General features: G+C 52.9%; 1 protein-coding gene across 2 annotated transcripts; it reads right to left on the bottom strand.

Annotated features, from left to right (window-relative positions):
* Nucleotide 1: 1 nt before the first annotated feature.
* On the bottom strand, nt 2-11,889 carry LOC116951283 (class E basic helix-loop-helix protein 41-like). Of its 2 annotated transcripts, none has more exons than XM_032969802.2 (5): nt 10,616-11,889; nt 3,815-3,884; nt 3,162-3,269; nt 2,121-2,247; nt 2-1,581 (listed from the first exon to the last, which is right to left on the bottom strand). In XM_032969802.2, exons 1-5 carry the CDS (start codon nt 10,699-10,701, stop codon nt 812-814), a joined length of 1,161 nt encoding a protein of 386 aa, XP_032825693.1. In that variant the 5' UTR covers nt 10,702-11,889; the 3' UTR covers nt 2-811. The 2 variants fall into 2 exon arrangements, with proteins under 2 accessions (XP_032825693.1, XP_032825692.1); XM_032969801.2 differs by having other exon boundaries at nt 2-1,584; nt 10,616-11,884.
* Nucleotides 11,890-18,826: the final 6,937 nt, after the last annotated feature.

Genomic DNA, 18,826 nt, shown 5'->3' with positions numbered 1-18,826 from the left:
ATGAACTTGCCTGTTTAATCCAAGGCACTGTGACAACATCGTGCGATCCTGCACACTTTTTTTACCCGAACGAAACGGTAAAAAAAAAATCAAATCGCATTAAATAAACATCGGGGTACGGTGACAGACGAGCACAAGCGCAGGGTGATGCACGCTGGCTCGTGTGTGAGCTGTGCTGCTGCTGCTGCCTCGCGCTCGCCTGCTCAATATGGAATTCTCTACAAAAAAAGTAGAGCATTTACAGTACAGAGTCGAGCACCTATGTAATATCTAAAAAGGTTTAAAACAAACATCCTGTTCACATTTTACACGTCATTTAAACGGCTGTACTGTTGGATGTCTGTCCGCTCGTGCTAAACGTACCACATGTAAACCTTAGAGCACAAAAAACATGGAAAACATCTTTCGTCGAAAACCGCTCGCCATCGCACTATTTACATCCCCGAGCAAGACGCAAGAACACATTCAGGGGGTTCACAAACGGACGACGTGGGACGCCGCCACACGTCACTTGGGCCCACGTTCCGCGTGACACGGCCACCAAGGCACAGCCGGGGACACAGTATTTTGGTGCGCGAAGAAAATTTTAATGGTGTCCCGGCTCACCAAAGCATGGGCCTGATCCACAAACCATCGTTTTGTCCATTTGAGAGTCGCAGCTTGATTATTGAAGAAGATTTTGCCAAAAGCAAAACAATTTAGATTTTTTTTCTTTTATCTCCGTTTTTCTACTCTATTGGAAACTTTTTTTTCTCCTTGGACGACACCGCCGCCGCCACCACGAGTCCTTAGAACCAGCGGCACTGCGGCACTACTCGATTGAGTTGTCCTCCGAATCTGGTGAGGCCGAACGGCTGCCGAACCAGTCTGACTTATTGTCGGGCGTCTCGTCTCCCCGGCTCGTGGGCGTGAGGGGCCCGAAGCAATCTGTGGCGGTGCCCTGCGGCGGCACCGTCGTCGGCACGGAGAAACCGGGGCAGAAGAACGGCATGGGCCCCGGGTACCAGCCCTTCTTGCCGGCGAGCGCCGAGGGGTCCAGCATCGGCAGGTAGGCCGCGGCGACCGAGGCCGCCTCTCCCGACGGCGCCGGGAAGAAGTAGAGCGGCACGCAGAAGGGCGGCACCTGCGGCGCGGCGCCGGCGGATCGCGGCGGCGGCGGTGGCGGCTGCTGCTCGCCCGGCTCCACCTTGATTTTCTTCCTCTGCGGTTCGTCCGTCTCGTCGTTGCCGACGGCGGTGGTGTCGGCGTCAATGGCTTTGGGGCGCCTCGCGCCGCCCTCCCGCCGCTTCGGCTCGGCGCAGTCGTCGTCGCCGTCGAGGTCCTCGGCCGAGCGGTTGCGCTGGATGACGGAGACGCAGTTGCCCACGTCCTCGTCTTTGACGTCGCCGGAAGAGGCGGCCGGGCCGAGCGAGCTCGCCTTGCTCTGGAGGTGCTGCAGCAGGCGGGAGTAGCGGTCGTCGCGCGCGCCGCACCGCTCGTGCTGCTGCAGGTAGCTCAGCGTCTGCTTCATGCACGCGTGGAAGCCCAGCTTGAACGAGTCGCCCTGCTCCACGCCGCTCGCCTGCTTGTTCACGGCAGCCGCTGCTGCGGGAATGAAAGACGAACGTTGATGTTAGCTGCGTGACCAGTGGAGGTGCGGTGGCATATTTTCTTATCGAGGAGCGAGACGTTTCGGTTGCAGCGAGGAAAAATGGTGCGGCTGTTATTGCCACCCCTACCACTGCGCTCAAACGCCCCTCATACTGCAGGGCCGTGCTGAGCTGGCGCGGCCCAGCTCAGGAGGCACCAAATTATTAGATTTTCCGCTACGGAATTTTGGCTGTGCCACTTCCTTCTCACGCGATGAGTGGGTCCCTACACGCGATTGAAATTATTAATACCGCCCCTGGCCAGCTTTGAATGCAGATTTATCATGAGGGCAGAGTTTCACAGACTGGGTTTTTGCTGAACCGAACGTAGAATCGGTGAAAAAAACATCCAAATACCGCGAGGGCCCCACGATAGTTCGGCTCCGTTGTGCAAGTGGAAGCGGGTTATGAGTGCGCCAACGTGGCCTTAATGGCCATCGCTAGCCTGGCGCGAGTTAAGAGCGCCGTGTGGTCTCCTGCCCCAGTACCCACCGGTGGGGCCGGCGCCGTGCTGCAGGGAGTGGATGCGCTGGCGCTGCTGCTCAGCGAGGGCGTGCAGCTCCTGCATGTACTTCAGCGTGAGCTCCAGCACCACCGCCTTCTCCAGGTGGCCCAGGGTCTGCGCACGCGCGGCGGTCACAGACAGAACATTAAAACAGGTCCCTGCAGGGTGGGCTGGTAGGACAAGTCTCTGCGCTGTCTACTGCTGATTTTACACCCAACTGCACGAGATTTCACTTCGTTAAAGTATTGAAAGGGGACGGACGGACGGACACATTAATCTATTGCAGGCTGGTACACTCAGTTTACAACTTCGTTCCTACCAGTAAAACCCTGCGCTTTTATACGACGCTGAGAAATAAGAAACCTAATTTGTTGGTCACAGCTCTCGCTCGAGTTAGTTTTCATCTCACGAGCAACGGTTAGTTTTGACCGAGAGGAATCGAGGACTTGTGGTATTGCTGGCGAGCTGTATACGACTTGGATCCAGGCGGAAAAAAAACACACCATGGCCAACATATTTTTTTACGACGCAAATCGCAATGAGTGGTGTCGACGCCTCGAGTGCACTAAGTGCGGTATTGCACCCAGTGTAAAAGGTGATCACGTGGTGGCGGCACAGCCCAACAGAGAAGCCTTAGGTCCGCTCATCCCGTGCACTATTATTAAACGTCATTTAGCAAAAAAAAAACCCAGAACAAACCACTCGGTCCACGACATGGGACGGTGGCGGGCTGGTCCTTGCGCATATAATCAGATGGGCTGTGTGGCACGGTGGAGCCGATTGACCCACAATCAGCAGGGCACAGGGTCAATTCCTAGCACGGATATTACTCGGCCTAACTTCCCTCCAAGCTCGATAACTAAACGGCGTAGCACTCCAGGGTTTCTTTCGGAATTCATATTTTATTGTGGCCGATTAATCGACTTAATTGACCGAGCGTCCCGGCTGTAGCCTCGCGGCGCAGGCGCTCGCTGGCAGCGTGAGTGTGGAGGAGGCGGAATTGCCCGCTGCCGTCAACGCTTTCTCACCGTCTGCTTCAGGTGGTCGGGAAGGAGTTCCTTGAGCTGGGAGATGCACTCGTTGATGCGGTCGCGACGCTTCTTCTCGATGAGGCGGTGCGGCAGCTTGTAGAGATCCTGAGAGGGGCGCAGACGGGGAGACAACGCACGGCGGGGCGTCGTCAGCATGGCAGTCGCCTCCGTTACCGAGACGTCGCGTAGTAGGGGAGCACAGGTGGTGCATCTGCCAGTCATCTCAACGTCGTCAACCCCGCGGTACCTGGGTCTGTCCCGTGACCTCCTGCCAGCGGGCGTTCGACACTTAACGTGGCCTCAAAGTGCACTTAGCCTGGCACGAGCGTCGTGGTGACGTCACTGGCACTTGGTGGCGAATGGTGTGTGTGTGATTTCAGTGACCCGTGTTCGATTCTCACCCACGGTCAACACCAGTGACGATTATGATTAACCGGTCCTGGGCCTTAACTGAGTTCATGGTACATTGTGTAAACATCACCACTGGGGAGACAAAGGCAGCCGGGCATCATTCTAGCCACCCACCCCCTCGTGTGCCTTGCCGGCCTTCATAGGCGCTCGCTAACAGCACTTGCCCCAACAGTCTCTTAAGGCTATATAGGGGGGGATCTTTGTCGTGTGTGGGTGTACAGGTGTGCTCAGACACACACCTGCATGTCTTCTGATCCTCTTCTCAACCCCCGCCGAGCTCGGCCGACGATGAGGCCTGAGTAATGCAACCTGAAAAGACACAACAACATCATCATCACAGTTTTGATTACAGTTTTCATCATCAGCATTGCTATCACCATATTCAGGTTGCACCACGTGTTGTTCGGCATGTTGTCCGATGTTTCGCTCCGCGTGATAAAGAAGCTCCCAGCGATGAATTTATAAACACTACTGGTGCTGCCAGTTGGAAATATTCCGCCCTCTAGTGCCCGATTAGTGCAGCAAAGAGAGTGACGGTCGCGTGTCGCTTACGGGCTGAGTCGCAGTGGTAAGTCGCCTTGTGACTGCGGGCTGTGGTTATTTATTTAATGAGTCTGTTGACCCAGGAGAGCCTTTTTCAGGAGGATCCTGCCAAGTTTTCACAGTCGCGGGGGGTAGAGGCGGCAATATTTGCGACGTATACCCCCAAACTGAGTCATTGGCGGTGTCATTTTTTTCTTTTCACATTTGGCAACTATGAACAGTGACGCCGGACAGCAGCACCTCTTGCCAACGACACCACTGGGATCTTTAACGTCCACCGCGTGCGGCGTGCCGGCGCTTATTTCAGTTTGTCACGCGGTTAAAATCCCACACCGCCGCAGTATTCACCGGGGCGGCCTGCCGAAGTCGAACCGCGAACCTCCGCAACAAGAACAAGCGGGCGAGTTCCCCTACCGCTGAGCCGCGTGAAAATGAAGTCGGCGGATCGAGGGGGGGAGGGGGGCAAGGGGTGCTTCCCCAGGTAAAGGTGAGCCAAAGTTACCCGCCCTCCCGGTAGGGTGTGGCGTTCCAAGCCGATGGAGAACCCCACGTTGCGTGCGAGGTGCTCCAGGGTGGCGAGACAGTGACTGAGGGCTGAGAGCCAAACGCTCTCCACGCCCGCTCACTCGGTGTGCCTATTAATAAACACGCGCTCGGCGAAGCCAGACGCCTGCCCCAGCGTGGCCTGAGCGACTGCGCCCACAGCCTCTACCACCCACTATTAGCACACTCCTGCCAACAACTCCCTTGTCATCAACCCCACCGCCCACGGTCCAACCACCATCGACGCCTCTCGCCATTGCCACCCTCTCAGCATCACCCTCCTCTCTGCCCCATCAACACCACCACCACCACCACAAAGGGTCTCTCCTCCCCCATTCGCTGCGCAACAGTCCTTCCCACGCTGGCCCGCCCGTCACCTTTCATCTTCCTCCCCTTACCCACACCAGGTTCACCACCACCATCATCCATTACCATCAATCCCTCCACCAGCCTCTGGTTCACCACCATCATCCACTACCATCAATCCCTCCACCAGCCTCTGGTTCACCACCATCATCATCCACTACCATCAATCCCTCCACCAGCCTATGGTTCACCACCACCACCATCATCCATTACCATCAATCCCTCCACCAGCCTCTGGTTCATCATCATCATCCACAACCATCAATCCCTCCACCAGCCTCTTGTTCACCACCAACACCATCATCATCCACAACCATCAATCCCTCCACCAGCCTCTTGTTCACCACCATCACCCACCAACCACCCCCCCCCCCCACTGAACCTCCCCGCTGCCACCCTCCCCCCTCTCCCGCACGCGGCTGCCGTCACGTGCACGCGCGCGCGTGCTCCCGCTGATGACGCTCGCTGACACGCGGCGCGTGCCCCGAGGCGCGTGCTCGCCTCGCGTGACGCCGCGTGGGGGTGGGGGTGCCCCCAGTGCGCACAGACACATACATACATAGAGATACATAGACATACATAGAGATACATAGAGATACATAGACATACATAGACATACATAGAGATACATAGACATACATAGACATGCATAGAGATACATAGACATACATAGAGATACATAAACATACATAGACATACATAGAGATACATAGACATACATAGACATACATAGACATGCATAGAGATACATAGACATACATAGCGATACTTAGACATACATAGACATACATAGACATACATAGAGATACATAAACATACATAGACATACATAGAGATACATAGACATACATAGCGATACATAGACATACATAGACATGCATAGAGATACATAGACATACATAGAGATACATAGACATACATAGACATACACAGAGATACATAAACATACATAGACATACATAGAGATACATAGACATACATAGACATGCAGAGAGATACATAGACATGCATAGACATACATAGAGATACAGGGATACAGAGGCATACATGAGATACTCAGATACTTAGACATACATAGAAATATACTCTGGTTTTTTCGGTAAAGTCACGTAGGGGAAAAAATAATTAATAAAATAAATGAAACCAACTCAATTTTATTTAGTTGTATGAAGCCTTGCAGTCACGAAAGCTTCAAATCTAGAATACATAGACTACATAGAGATACTCAGAGATACATAGACATACATAGAGATACATAGACATACACAGAGATACTCAGAGATACATAGACATACACAGAGATACTCAGAGATACATAGACATACACAGAGATACTCAGAGATACATAGACATACATAGAGATACTCAGAGATACATAGATATACATAGAGATGCGTCCCGACAAGGTAGGGAGCTGAAATTTGGTAGATAGGTAGCTTTTAGGACACATACGATAGGAAAATCAGAAAATCCGAGATTTTTTATGTTAAGGCTCCCCAAATCTCGATTGTAAATGCCCCATGAACATGTTTGTGTGTTTCATTAAGAAACCTTTAAAAATGTAAGATGGCGTTTTTTCGTTTTATGAAGAATTAGACAGCATATAAAATTAAAGCGACAACCATTCTATAAAATATATATTTAGATATTTCGGGTTCAAACGGTTTTGAACGAATACGAATTTTTTTACGTTGAAATCTGAATAATTCGAAAAATGTGAAAGATAGGAGCTTCCCCTCATAGAGTATTAAGTTAATTAATTTTTGTTCTTTCTCATGAAAAAGAACAGAATCTTGAAATTGAGCGGTTTCCGATGGGTTACGTCTTTAACTATGAGCCCTCATGTGCTATGGCCCCAGGGCACTCCTGAAACAGAGCTGCGGAGCCCAGCCGTGGCCTTAGCTGGTAAAACAAAACTACTAGTTTAGTAAACTACTAGTTTAGTAAACTACTAGCAAACTACTAGTAGTTTAGTAAAGTACTAGTTTAGTAAACTACTAGTTTAGTTTAGAGTTCCACGGAATTCGTGTGGACTCCGTGAAGAGGTGGCGGTGGCGGAGGTATGAATCGTGGGGGGCCGCGGGGTGGGGGGTCGCTGCTATTTCTGGACACTGATCGCTTTGCAGCATCACGCGCCACTCGCAACAACAACATCAGCAGCATCATCATCAGCAGCAGCATCATCAGCAGCAGCATCAGCAGTAGCATCATCATCAGCACCATCAGCAGCAGCCGCTATGAATGGAAGCTGCAAGTCCCTGGGTGACGTTCTGCCTGGAGCTGGGACGACTGGCAGGACTCGGCGAAGTGGGCTCATCGATTAAAATCGTAATCGACGACTCGTTCTGGGGGGTTCCATGACTCAATCCACTGCTCGACGAGAAGCTCAAGGAACTGTCCATGACTCCGCGCGGGTCGCTGATGGTAATTTGACCATACTTCACGACGCTGGTCGGCGCTGGTTTGGTGAAAGTGGCGGGGGAGAGAGCAGTGCCGCACCCAGCAGTACTGGGTGCGGCACTGCCCTCTGCCTGAACAACGCCGCCGAGATCTGACGATCGGGCCACGCACTCTGTTCACAGGCCACTAACGTGCACTTGTCACGAAGGAGGACCGTAGCCCAAAACATGATCTGTTATATATATTGTTCTGTTCCTCTTTACGGCCAGGCAGTGTTATCAACGAACGTGGCCGCATCACAAAATTTGTGTCTAATAAGCAGATTCACATGTAAATATGAATTATAAGAATGACAAGAGTAAAGTGTCATGGGCTTGGCCAGGACTCGTCGCGGCTATAAGGGGCGGCGAAGGCCGATGGTCGAGAGTAAGTGGAGTGGTAGCCAAGGGATGGAACGGATGCGAGGGGACGGTCAACCGAGGGAGATGGAGTGGATAAAAGCAGCTGATGCTCTTGGTGCTGTGCGGATTGTTACTTCGCAGGATCGAATCGTAAGAGATGGCAGCGGCGGCTTGGGGAGGCTCTCATCCAGCAGTGGATTGATCATGACTGATGATGACGATGTTAATGACTGGGACCCCAACCAGGTAGTGGTGGTGGTTGCTACACTGCTGCACGTGGCTGCCTGTGACCCAGCCATGTGGAGGAAGCAGCGAGGATTTGTGGATCACCACACTGATATTATATTCTTGGTTCATACTGATGTTGTGAAACTCCCTTCTCGTAGGCGTCGAGGACGAGCTATACTCCTGGCTCGCCAGCAGAAGGCAATACATCAAGTGGACTAATCGCCAAATGTTTCCGTCTGTATGGGGATAGAGTGTTTCCCCCTCGCGCAGGGTGTGGGGTTTCTCTGGTTTCCTCCCACTCGTATAAACAGCTCACAAATTGGCTTGAAAAAATCCCAAGATAAAACCCCAATGAAGCAACAGCAGAATCTTCCTGAAAAAGAGTTCTATCTCACTCAGCGTGGCTTTCCTGGATAAAAAAGGTACATTATCATTATTATTCAATGCCAATGGGTAGGCACTCGTCACGGTGGAATTGAGGACAAGCGCAGCCCGGTCGGACTGCACGTGTCCACGGCGTGACACGCGGCGGCTCCGTCTGGCGGATTTCGAGATAAAACCCCAGGCCACCAATGCTGCCTTAAGCCTCTAAAAGCTTAAAGGGCCCATAACGAGACACCAGACACTCCGAATCTTCACCCACCACGCCAACCCTCGCTCACCCCTCTCATCATCATCCCACTCATCATCATCTCCCTTTCACCTGTCCTCCACGCCAGCAAAACAAAGCCCTCCTCCCCCCTCGCTGTACACTCCGAAGGTCGCTCCTGGTCAGCTGCTGGCCGGGTGAAATCATTCGAATTGCTTAGTTTTCCAGGATAAATAGCAGGGACAGGGTTAACAAAAACAAATGAATTAAAATATGCTTTTAAGGCAAACGGACATTGGATAATTTCAATCAGCGTAGGGGGCATACGAAATATGTCCTGCACCGGGGCCACCACATCCAGTATATATCTTGCTGTGGCGACGTCTACGAGGTTACGCTTACACATCGTGATGTGTAATGATAATTTACAGCCGTTTGGTAATCCAACACCGGATGAATGCCCTCATTGAGACTTCCCGGTGTCAATATTATCGTATTATTAGGAAGAACATTATTTGCATTATTAATGTATTAAATATGTGGTCTGGACGAGATGCGAATTTGATGGTATTTGGCCATTTTCAAGTATTTGACAATTCCTGACCTATAAACATCCCAATGCGGTCACCTTTACCGCCGTAGACACGTGATTATGCTGGCACTCTCAGCACGTGATCATACTGGTACGAAATAAACAAAGGCAAATGTGATCAAAACAATGCGATTCATTTAGTGGACTTTTGAAAAAAACTGCTCTGTAAATGGTGGTAAATAGCCACACACACGGTACTGTGCTTGCATAACTTACCTTGTGCAGCCCATTGCCACAAGCAGAGGGTTAAATGATTAATTTTGAGCCCCCTGTCCGTCAAGCAGCTGCTGCCATGTAAGTCATGAGAGATGGGGTGAGATCGTCGTTTGCAAATGCTGACTAACACCCCCTAACACCCCCCCCCCCAATGGTAAAGTATGGTCTTATAACCCCTAAGACCGATACGGCGTGCGGGTGGGTTGACACAATGCATTATTATTATTTTGAACACAACGTGTGCCACATACATAATATAGCTTTTTTGGGCTGTTAGCTCGCGTAAAAATAAATGTGTCGTTAAACCCGCCACCACCCAACACAGCCAATTAGTAAGGTTTGTCACGTAAAGAGAACGTGGCCAATTCGTCACTAGTACAGCACACCGGTGTGTTGGAGAGCCAAGCCACAACATTGACAATCTGAGTACGACGTTTCGCCAGTAATTACAACCAGCTTCATCAGGCGGCAGCCAGACTTGTGACTGCATATTGCCGACCACTCACTCCCACGAGAGTTGTACGCTTCCTCGCGTGCGTATAAAGCTCATCGATCAAACTCGTTGCCAATTACTGTAACTTTGTTTCGTTATTTCTCCCGAGGCCAACTTGACCTCCTCCGCTGTGAGGATCCCCTCGCATCTCCCGAAGCTGCTTCCCACGACCTCACGGCACTCGTCACAAACGATTGACAGAGGCCTTCATCCAGAAGTGGATTATCAAAGGCACCGTGAACTCACAACACGAAGCACTCCAACGCGACATCAAGTGGCAGAGAGTCTTCTATTACCGTATAAAGAAGGGACATCACCAGAAACGTCTCTTATGATATTTTTTTTATAAGAGAGTTTGTTTACCGTGCTCGTGCACAACTGACAACGCAGCAGCATCATCAAACTTTAGTCTTACCGTATTGCGTGGATTATAAAACGCTCCGGAAAGTAAGACGCACCCCAAATGTGTGACATGTGTCACTTAAAGTAACGCAACTCTGGTGACTCGCGCACACGAACACACAGCTACCGGATCACAAGACGCAGTCTCAACCATCTTAGAGAATACAGAGGGGAGGGAGTGCGTCTCGTAATGGGGACAATACGGCAATAGTATAGACACCATCGTCATCACGGTCTCGTGATAAAAGAAGATGGTCATCAGCTCACCCAGAGAAGTCTCTGTTCTCGAGCTCGTGGTCCTCCTCCATGGCAGAGCACAGGTTGGGCTGAATGTTGAGCAAGCAGCGGTCCATCGCAGGCAGAGAGGAGAGCCGAGCGCGTGACTTGTTGAGTGTGCGAATTGTACACCCACGCGTACAGCGACTGTGTTTCTGCCTGCGTGTGTCAGATGGCGATGGGATGTTGTATGGGTGTTCGCCAGCAACACTTGCCCCGCAACAGCCTGTGCGCACGTGTGTGTGTGTAAGGCTAAGCCGGGGAGCGTGAGTTTATGTGTATGCGTGTGTCGACAGCACTTCTCTCAAGTCTTTTGAGGGCTATAAGGGGGATCTTTGTCTCTGTAGGATGGATGTGTGTGCTCTCTCACCGACTGATCACTGACTGTGCGGACTGTCCGTCTCTGTGTGTCTACACTACACCTCCTTAATATGCGCAGCTATTTAACTCCTCCTTCCTCTCTCTGCCACCTCCCCCTTCTAAGGCACCCAACACAAGCCAGACTCTATCCACTGCTACCTTAGTAGTGTGGTAGTGGCAGATACGCAACGTAGATACGACAGATACTATGTATAGAATCCTATGATGCAGAAGCTGTAGGTCAGGCTATTAGTGTTATGTAAACTACGTGCTATCGCCTGAGCCAATGTATCTTGTTGTTACGCAATACTAAATATAATTAGCTGTTAGTTTCTTACTGATGATCTCTGGAAGCGAAGTAGAAGTCGGGCTTGGATAGTATACACATTGTTACCAATACAAATCAGGTTGAACGTGAGAATAACGTAAATATCAAATACGCGCTATACCCATCAAACCTAGAGACAATTTATGGAATGTTATATATTACACGAATGGCAATAATACAATTTGTGTAACTTATGAACCCGCCGAATTGAACTTAAATCTCAACACACTGTAAGACACTACACTCCTACTTTATATCAGCATCTGATACATCCAGATGTAGAATGTTGGCAGCAGCAGAAGTGGCGGCGGCGGCGGCTATCAGTCGCACTATCAGAGGAGTGTCAGCTCGCAAGGGCAGCAGCAGCAGCACTTATCAGCAGTTCGCAGTGTTACTACCCCACGCTATATGCCGCGTGCCCCACACACGCACTCGAGAGAGAGATGCTCAGAGAGTCGGAGCCAGTGCGTGTGTGCGGTAGGAGGGGAGATGCGGGGGCGAGATAAGGACTCGTCTGCTGGGGACTGATTGGTGCCGAGGACACGAGGCTTGCGGGGTCACGCGACGGCCTCGCACGCACGCACGTGTGCCCGTCACACGTGTGCCCGTGTGATGGCACACGTGTGCCCGTCACACGTGTGTCCGTGTGACGGGCACACGTGTGCGTCACACGTGTGCCCGTGTGATGGGCACACGTGTGCCCGTCACACGTGTGCCCGTGTGCCGGCGGAGTCACGGGGAGAGAGAGGGGGGAGAGACACGCGGAGCAGGGAGAGCCACGGGGACGAGAGAGAGGGTGGGGAGTTGCCTCAGACTGGGGCTGGTGGTGGTGGTGTGTCGAGGCAGTGTGTGTGTGTGGGTAGTGTGTAGATGCAGTGTGTGTGTGTGGGTAGTGTGTAGATGCAGTGTGTGTGTGTGGGTAGTGTGTAGATGCAGTGTGTGTGTGTGGGTAGTGTGTAGATGCAGTGTGTGTGTGGGTAGTGTGTAGATGCAGTGTGTGTGTGGGTAGTGTGTAGATGCAGTGTGTGTGTGTGGGTAGTGTGTAGATGCAGTGTGTGTGTGTGGGTAGTGTGTAGATGCAGTGTGTGAGGTGTGTGTGTGGGGGGTGTGTGTGTGTGGGATGTGTCTGTGTGGGGGTGTGTGTGGGGTGTGTGTGGGATGTGTGTGTGTGGGGTGTGTGTGGGGTGTGTGTGTGTGTGTAGGGTGTGTGTGTGTGGGGTGTGTGTGGTGTGTGTGTAGGGTGTGTGGGGTGTGGGTGTGTGTGTGGGGTGTGTGTGTGTGGGTGTGGGGTGTGTGTGTGTAGGGTGTGTCTGTGTGTGTGGGGTGTGTGTGTGTGGGTGTGTGTGTAGGGTGTGTGTGTGGGGTGTGGGTGTGTGTGGGATATGTGTGTGTGGGTGTGTGTGTGGGGTGTGTGTGTGTAGGGTGTGTGTGTGGGGTGTGTGTGTGTGGTGTGTGGGTGTGTGTGGGGTGTGTGTGTGTGTAGGGTCCGCTATGAACCCGGCGAGCCGGGTTCGATTCCCGCTCACGGCCAACACCAGTGACGATTATCTTAACCGGGCCTCCCCTAGGTCGACTCAGCCTCAAATGAGTACCTGGTGCGGTGTGTAAACATTGCCACTAGGGAGACAAAGGCGGTCGGGCGTGGTGCTGGCCACCCACCCCCTCGTGTACCGTTCCGGCCTTCATAGGTGCTCGCTAAAAGCACTTGCGCCTACAGTCTGTTAAGGCTACACGGGGGATCTTTGTCATCTTTGTGTGTGGGGTGTGTGTAGGGTGTGTGTGTAGGTGTGTGTGTAGGGTGTGTGTGTAGGGTGTGTGTGTAGGGTGTGTGTGGGTGTGTGTGTGGGTGTGTGTGTGGGGGGTGTGTGGGGTGTGTGTGTGGGGCGTGGGTGTGTGTGTGTGTAGGGTGTGGGTGTGTGTGTGTAGGGTGTGTGTGTGTGGGGTGTGTGTGTGGGGTGTCTGGGTGTGTGTGGGGCGTGGGTGTGTGTGGGTGTGTGTAGGGTGTGTGTGGGTGTGTGTGTGTGTGTGGGTGTGTGTGTGGGGTGTGTGTATGAGTGTGTGTGTGGGGTGTGTGTATGAGTGTGTGTGTGGGGTGTGTGTGTGTGGGTGTGTGTGTGTGGGGTGTGTGTATGAGGGTGTGTGTGTGTGTGGGTGTGTGTGTGGGGCGTGGGTGTGTGTGTAGGTGTGTGTAGGGTGTGAGTGTGTGTGTGTAGGGTGGGTGTGTGGGTGTGTGTGTGGGGCGTGGGTGTGTGTGTGTAGGGTGTGTGTGTGTATGGTGTGTGTGTGGGTGTGTGTGGGTGTGTGTGTGGGGTGTGTGTATGAGCGTGTGTGTGTGTGTGAGTGTGTGTGGGTGTGTGTGGATGTGTGTGTGAGGGTGTGTGGGTGTGTGTGTAGGGTGTGTGTATGAGTGTGTGTGGGGGTAGTGCAGCGGTTAGCGCGCTGCGCTACGAACCCAGCGACCCGAGTTTCGATTTCCCGCTCACGGCCAACACCGGTGACGATTATCTGCACCGATCCTGGTTCTCCCCTAGGTCGACTCGGCCTCAACTGTGTCCCTGGTGCGATGTGTAAACATCGCCCACTAAGGAGACAAAGGCGGCCGGGCGTGCTGCTGGCCACCCACCCTCTCGCGTGCCGTGTCGGCCTTCATAGGTGCCACTCGCTAACAGCACTTGCCCCTACAGTCTGTTACAGGCTACACGGGGGATCTTTATTGGATAGTTGGTGGGATTGCCGGAGCCCAGATGAGACTCGGGACCAGGACAGACATCTCTCGATATAACGGAAAATGATATAATATGCGACGTTTCGGGCAATGGCCCTTCAGAATAATCGTAATTGACGAATGTGTTGAGTCTGTTGTTGACTGCTTGTGTGCCACTGCTATCGCAGAAGCAGCAGCAGCAGCATCACCAAACAACTCTGTCAGCCAGCCAAGTTTCACGAAGTCTCAAGAACGCCTTTCAGAGGTGTTCCAGAATTGACGCTATCCCACCACCGACTGACTTATCCCTTAGCCCTGGCCGGGAATTGAACTGCACGCCGTCTCTGGCGTGCCGCGTTCTCTGCTGTCAACGTCCAAGACTCAGAAGTCTCTATCCTCAAGCCCGATGGCACACTCCGACTCTGGCAACACTACGGTGGCGAAAGACGTTCAACTTGCATAGGCACAGAAGGGTCATTGCCGCGAAACGTCGCGTATATCGCCTTCCCCTTGTCAAGCCACACAATGTTGTTATCTGTGCGCTATTGCCAACCAACGCAGCAGCAGCGATCACCAAATCAACAGGAGTCATCGCTGCGATCAATCGGACGTCGAGAAACTCGCGAGCGCTACCAACCCCGCCCCCTCCGTGCGCGCGAGGGGGGAGGGGTGGAGGTTGGGGGGGGATTATCGCCCATTGACGTCACGGTCTCACGCACGAGGCCGCGTGCTGACCCCGGGAGCCCCCCCCCCCCCCCCCAGCTTCAACGTGCGGCGCGCGCTCGCTCCGAGTCGTCATGTGGCGGTGCCCATGTGTGGGGGGGGGGGCACAACGTGACTCGGGTGGGGGGGGGCACAACGTGACTCGGGTGGGGGGGTGCACAACGTGACTCGGGTGGGGGGGGGGCACAACGTGACTCGGGTGGGGGGGGGGTGAAACGCTCTCGGATTTCTAAAAGCCCGATTACGGACGCGCGTGATATATTTTCTTAATCGCAATGTTAATTCGAGCTATGGGACGTCGTGGGGGAGTGGTGGTGGTTGTGGTTGGGTTTGTTGGTGGTGGTGGTTGGGTTTGTTGGTGCTGGTGGTGGTTGTGGTTGGGTTTGTTGGTGCTGGTGGTGGTTGTGGTTGGGTTTGTTGGTGGTGGTGGTTGTGGTTGGGTTTGTTGGTGCTGGTTGTGGTTGTTGGGTTTGTTGGTGCTGGTGGTGGTTGTGGTTGGGTTTGTTGGTGCTGGTGGTGGTTGTGGTTGGGTTTGTTGGTGCTGGTGGTGGTTGTGGTTGGGTTTGTTGGTGCTGGTGGTGGTTGTGGTTGGGTTTGTTGGTGCTGGTTGTGGTTGTTGGGTTTGTTGGTGCTGGTGGTGGTTGTGGTTGTTGGGTTTGTTGGTGCTGGTGGTGGTTGTGGTTGGGTGTGTTGGTGCTGGTGGTGGTTGTGGTTGGGTTTGTTGGTGCTGGTGGTGGTTGTGGTTGTTGGGTTTGTTGGTGCTGGTGGTGGTTGTGGTTGGGTTTGTTGGTGCTGGTGGTGGTTGTGGTTGGGTTTGTTGGTGCTGGTGGTGGTTGTGGTTGGGTTTGTTGGTGCTGGTGGTGGTTGTGGTTGGGTTTGTTGGTGCTGGTGGTGGTGGTTGTGGTTGGGTTTGTTGGTGCTGGTGGTGGTTGTGGTTGGGTTTGTTGGTGCTGGTGGTGGTTGTGGTTGTTGGGTTTGTTGGTGCTGGTTGTGGTTGTTGGGTTTGTTGGTGCTGGTGGTGGTTGGGTTTGTTGGTGCTGGTGGTGGTTGTGGTTGGGTTTGTTGGTGCTGGTGGTGGTTGTGGTTGGGTTTGTTGGTGCTGGTGGTGGTTGTGGTTGGGTTTGTTGGTGCTGGTGGTGGTTGTGGTTGGGTTTGTTGGTGCTGGTGGTGGTTGTGGTTGGGTTTGTTGGTGCTGGTGGTTGTGGTTGGGTTTGTTGGTGCTGGTGGTGGTTGTGGTTGGGTTTGTTGGTGCTGGTGGTGGTTGTGGTTGGGTTTGTTGGTGCTGGTGGTTGTGGTTGGGTTTGTTGGTGCTGGTGGTGGTTGTGGTTGGGTTTGTTGGTGCTGGTGGTGGTTGTGGTTGTTGGGTTTGTTGGTGCTGGTTGGGTTTGTTGGTGCTGGTGGTGGTTGTGGTTGGGTTTGTTGGTGCTGGTGGTGGTTGTGGTTGGGTTTGTTGGTGCTGGTGGTGGTTGTGGTTGGGTTTGTTGGTGCTGGTGGTGGTTGTGGTTGGGTTTGTTGGTGCTGGTGGTGGTTGTGGTTGGGTTTGTTGGTGCTGGTGGTGGTTGTGGTTGTTGGGTTTGTTGGTGCTGGTGGTGGTTGGGTTTGTTGGTGCTGGTGGTGGTTGTGGTTGGGTTTGTTGGTGCTGGTGGTGGTTGTGGTTGGGTTTGTTGGTGCTGGTGGTGGTTGTGGTTGGGTTTGTTGGTGCTGGTGGTGGTTGTGGTTGGGTTTGTTGGTGCTGGTGGTGGTTGTGGTTGGGTTTGTTGGTGCTGGTGGTGGTTGTGGTTGGGTTTGTTGGTGCTGGTGGTGGTTGTGGTTGGGTTTGTTGGTGCTGGTGGTGGTTGTGGTTGGGTTTGTTGGTGCTGGTGGTGGTGGTTGTGGTTGGGTTTGTTGGTGCTGGTGGTGGTTGTGGTTGGGTTTGTTGGTGCTGGTGGTGGTTGTGGTTGGGTTTGTTGGTGCTGGTGGTGGTTGTGGTTGGGGTTGTTGGTGCTGGTGGTGGTTGTGGAGAGAGTGGGGAGCGGTCGTGTAGCGCTACGAACCCGGAGACCCGGGTTCGATTCCCGCTCACGGCCAACACCGGTGACGATTATCTGAACCGGTCCCGGGCATCCCCTAGGTCGACTCAGCCTCAAATGAGTACCTGGTGTGGTGTGTGAACATCGCCGCTGGGGAGACAAAGGCGACCGGGCGCGGCGTTGGCCACCCAACCCCCTCGTGTGCCGTACCGGGCGACATGGGCGCTAATTGGTAACAGCACTTGGGCCACCAGCCTGTTCAGGCGATATTTGTCTTTGTTGTGGAGATAGTAAAACACAACTTGTGTTAAATGGTGTGATCCTCGTGGCGTTGCTGGCGTTGGTGCTGGTCAGTCTGAGTTGTGGCGGTGGTAGGGAGGGGATCTTGGTAGTGGAGGTGACGGCCGTGGGATCCATGCCTGTTCGTGTGACGTGGTGGTGTTGCTGCTTGTTGGGATTGTGGTATTCTCACTCCACGTGGCCCATCGTGTACATCGAGCGCCCTTACCACCGACATAACCACAGCAGCAGCAGCATTTGTTAACGAGACGATTCTGGTGATGAGACCCAGAGGGCACACACTCGCATGCCGTGCTATGTTTTACGCCATGTTGGTTCACTTTCAGAAAACCATCTCGTCTCCGTGTCTCCTTTCCAAGGGCAAACTTTGGGTGGGCAAGTGGCACTCGATACATCGCAATAGGAGCCAAACTCATGCATACATGCACCGTATAACATAGCGGAGACGAGGGCGTCATATGGTTGCACTCTTTTGCACACAAAAATGCTTGCCACAAATGAGCCACAATGCTTCGCTGATCTTGCCGAGGAGTATAAACGAGGAGTATAACCGAGGAGCATAACCGAGGAGTATAAACGAGGAGTATAACCGAGGAGTATAAACGAGGCGGCTTTTGACGAACCATCTAACAAAGACGGCGGTCACCGCATCGCGCGCTCTCGGATGCGCTTCGGCGGCCGTCTGGAACGCTCTTCCTACCGATATTCGGAAGCCACTTGAGCCACGCACTTGTAAATAATCTAGATTTAAAACTTACGTCTTCCACACTGCTTTTTGCGTTTAGTTTGTTATCCTTCCGCCGGCTCCTCCGATTGGCACGGTCGCCTACGTACGGTGCGAAAGAAGTTCAACGCGCATACGGGTACACATACAATCGCATTGCAAAGTCTAAACACTCATATGTCCACTGCCACCACTCGCACATAACGACTGTGTGCCCTCTCGCCTATCTACTTGGCCAGCGGCTGACCCTCCCCGGCGCCCCCTTTGAGAAGTCGTCGAACAAAAACCGTGACCTTGCCGCCAGCGGTGAGTGGAAATCGTCGTAAAACGCAGCCACTGTGACCTCGGCTCTCCCAGAAAGAGAGAGAGACCGGTCCTTACCGGACGGGGCCTGCCACGAGGAGAGCCCCGACAACTTTCCGCGGGTCCCGTAAATCGTCCACACAGTTGGCAGGGAACGAACGGATTTGTATTGTGTACACCGCATACGCTTGGCTTGAGCTCCAAAAAAAACCCACCGTGAAATGTCACGATGTTAAGTCTCCCCTATCGAAGACTACATTGTATATAACTGGGAAGAATAATACTGTAATACTATTTCCGTTTTATAAATGGTCTTTCATCGAACATCTCAGAGCGCCGTGCAAGAACGCGGCAGAAACTCGTCATCACAATGGCTGATGAAACGCAAACACTAAGAAGCGGTAGAGCAATAACACAAAGCGTTGCGTTGAATTGCCTCAACGTAGAATCGGTGTACAGTCGACAAAACGTATTAATACGAGCTTTACAAACATCGACAGGATTTCGGGGATTGTGAGATCTCAGGGGGAGAGAGTTCAAGAGTCTGGGTGGGGTCCTGATAACGGCTCGGTTACCCGTAGACCGACAACTCCGTGGGGCCTGGGAACGCAGAGACCCGCGTCTCCACATCGTAGAGGCAATTGAATGGGACATGCGGGTCGCAGCCGCGTGTGTCCGAGGCAGGCCCTCGGCAAGGTAGCTTCAGATCCGTGTAGGTTAGCAAACGGATTTTGAGGCGAGTCCACTTATG

This window comes from Petromyzon marinus, chromosome 42, assembly GCF_048934315.1.
Source record: "Petromyzon marinus isolate PM22_M1 ecotype Great Lakes invasive population chromosome 42, UKy_Petmar_22M1.pri1.0, whole genome shotgun sequence".
Classification (NCBI taxonomy): Eukaryota; Metazoa; Chordata; class Hyperoartia; order Petromyzontiformes; family Petromyzontidae; genus Petromyzon; species Petromyzon marinus.
This window is presented reverse-complemented; position numbering and strand designations above follow the sequence as displayed.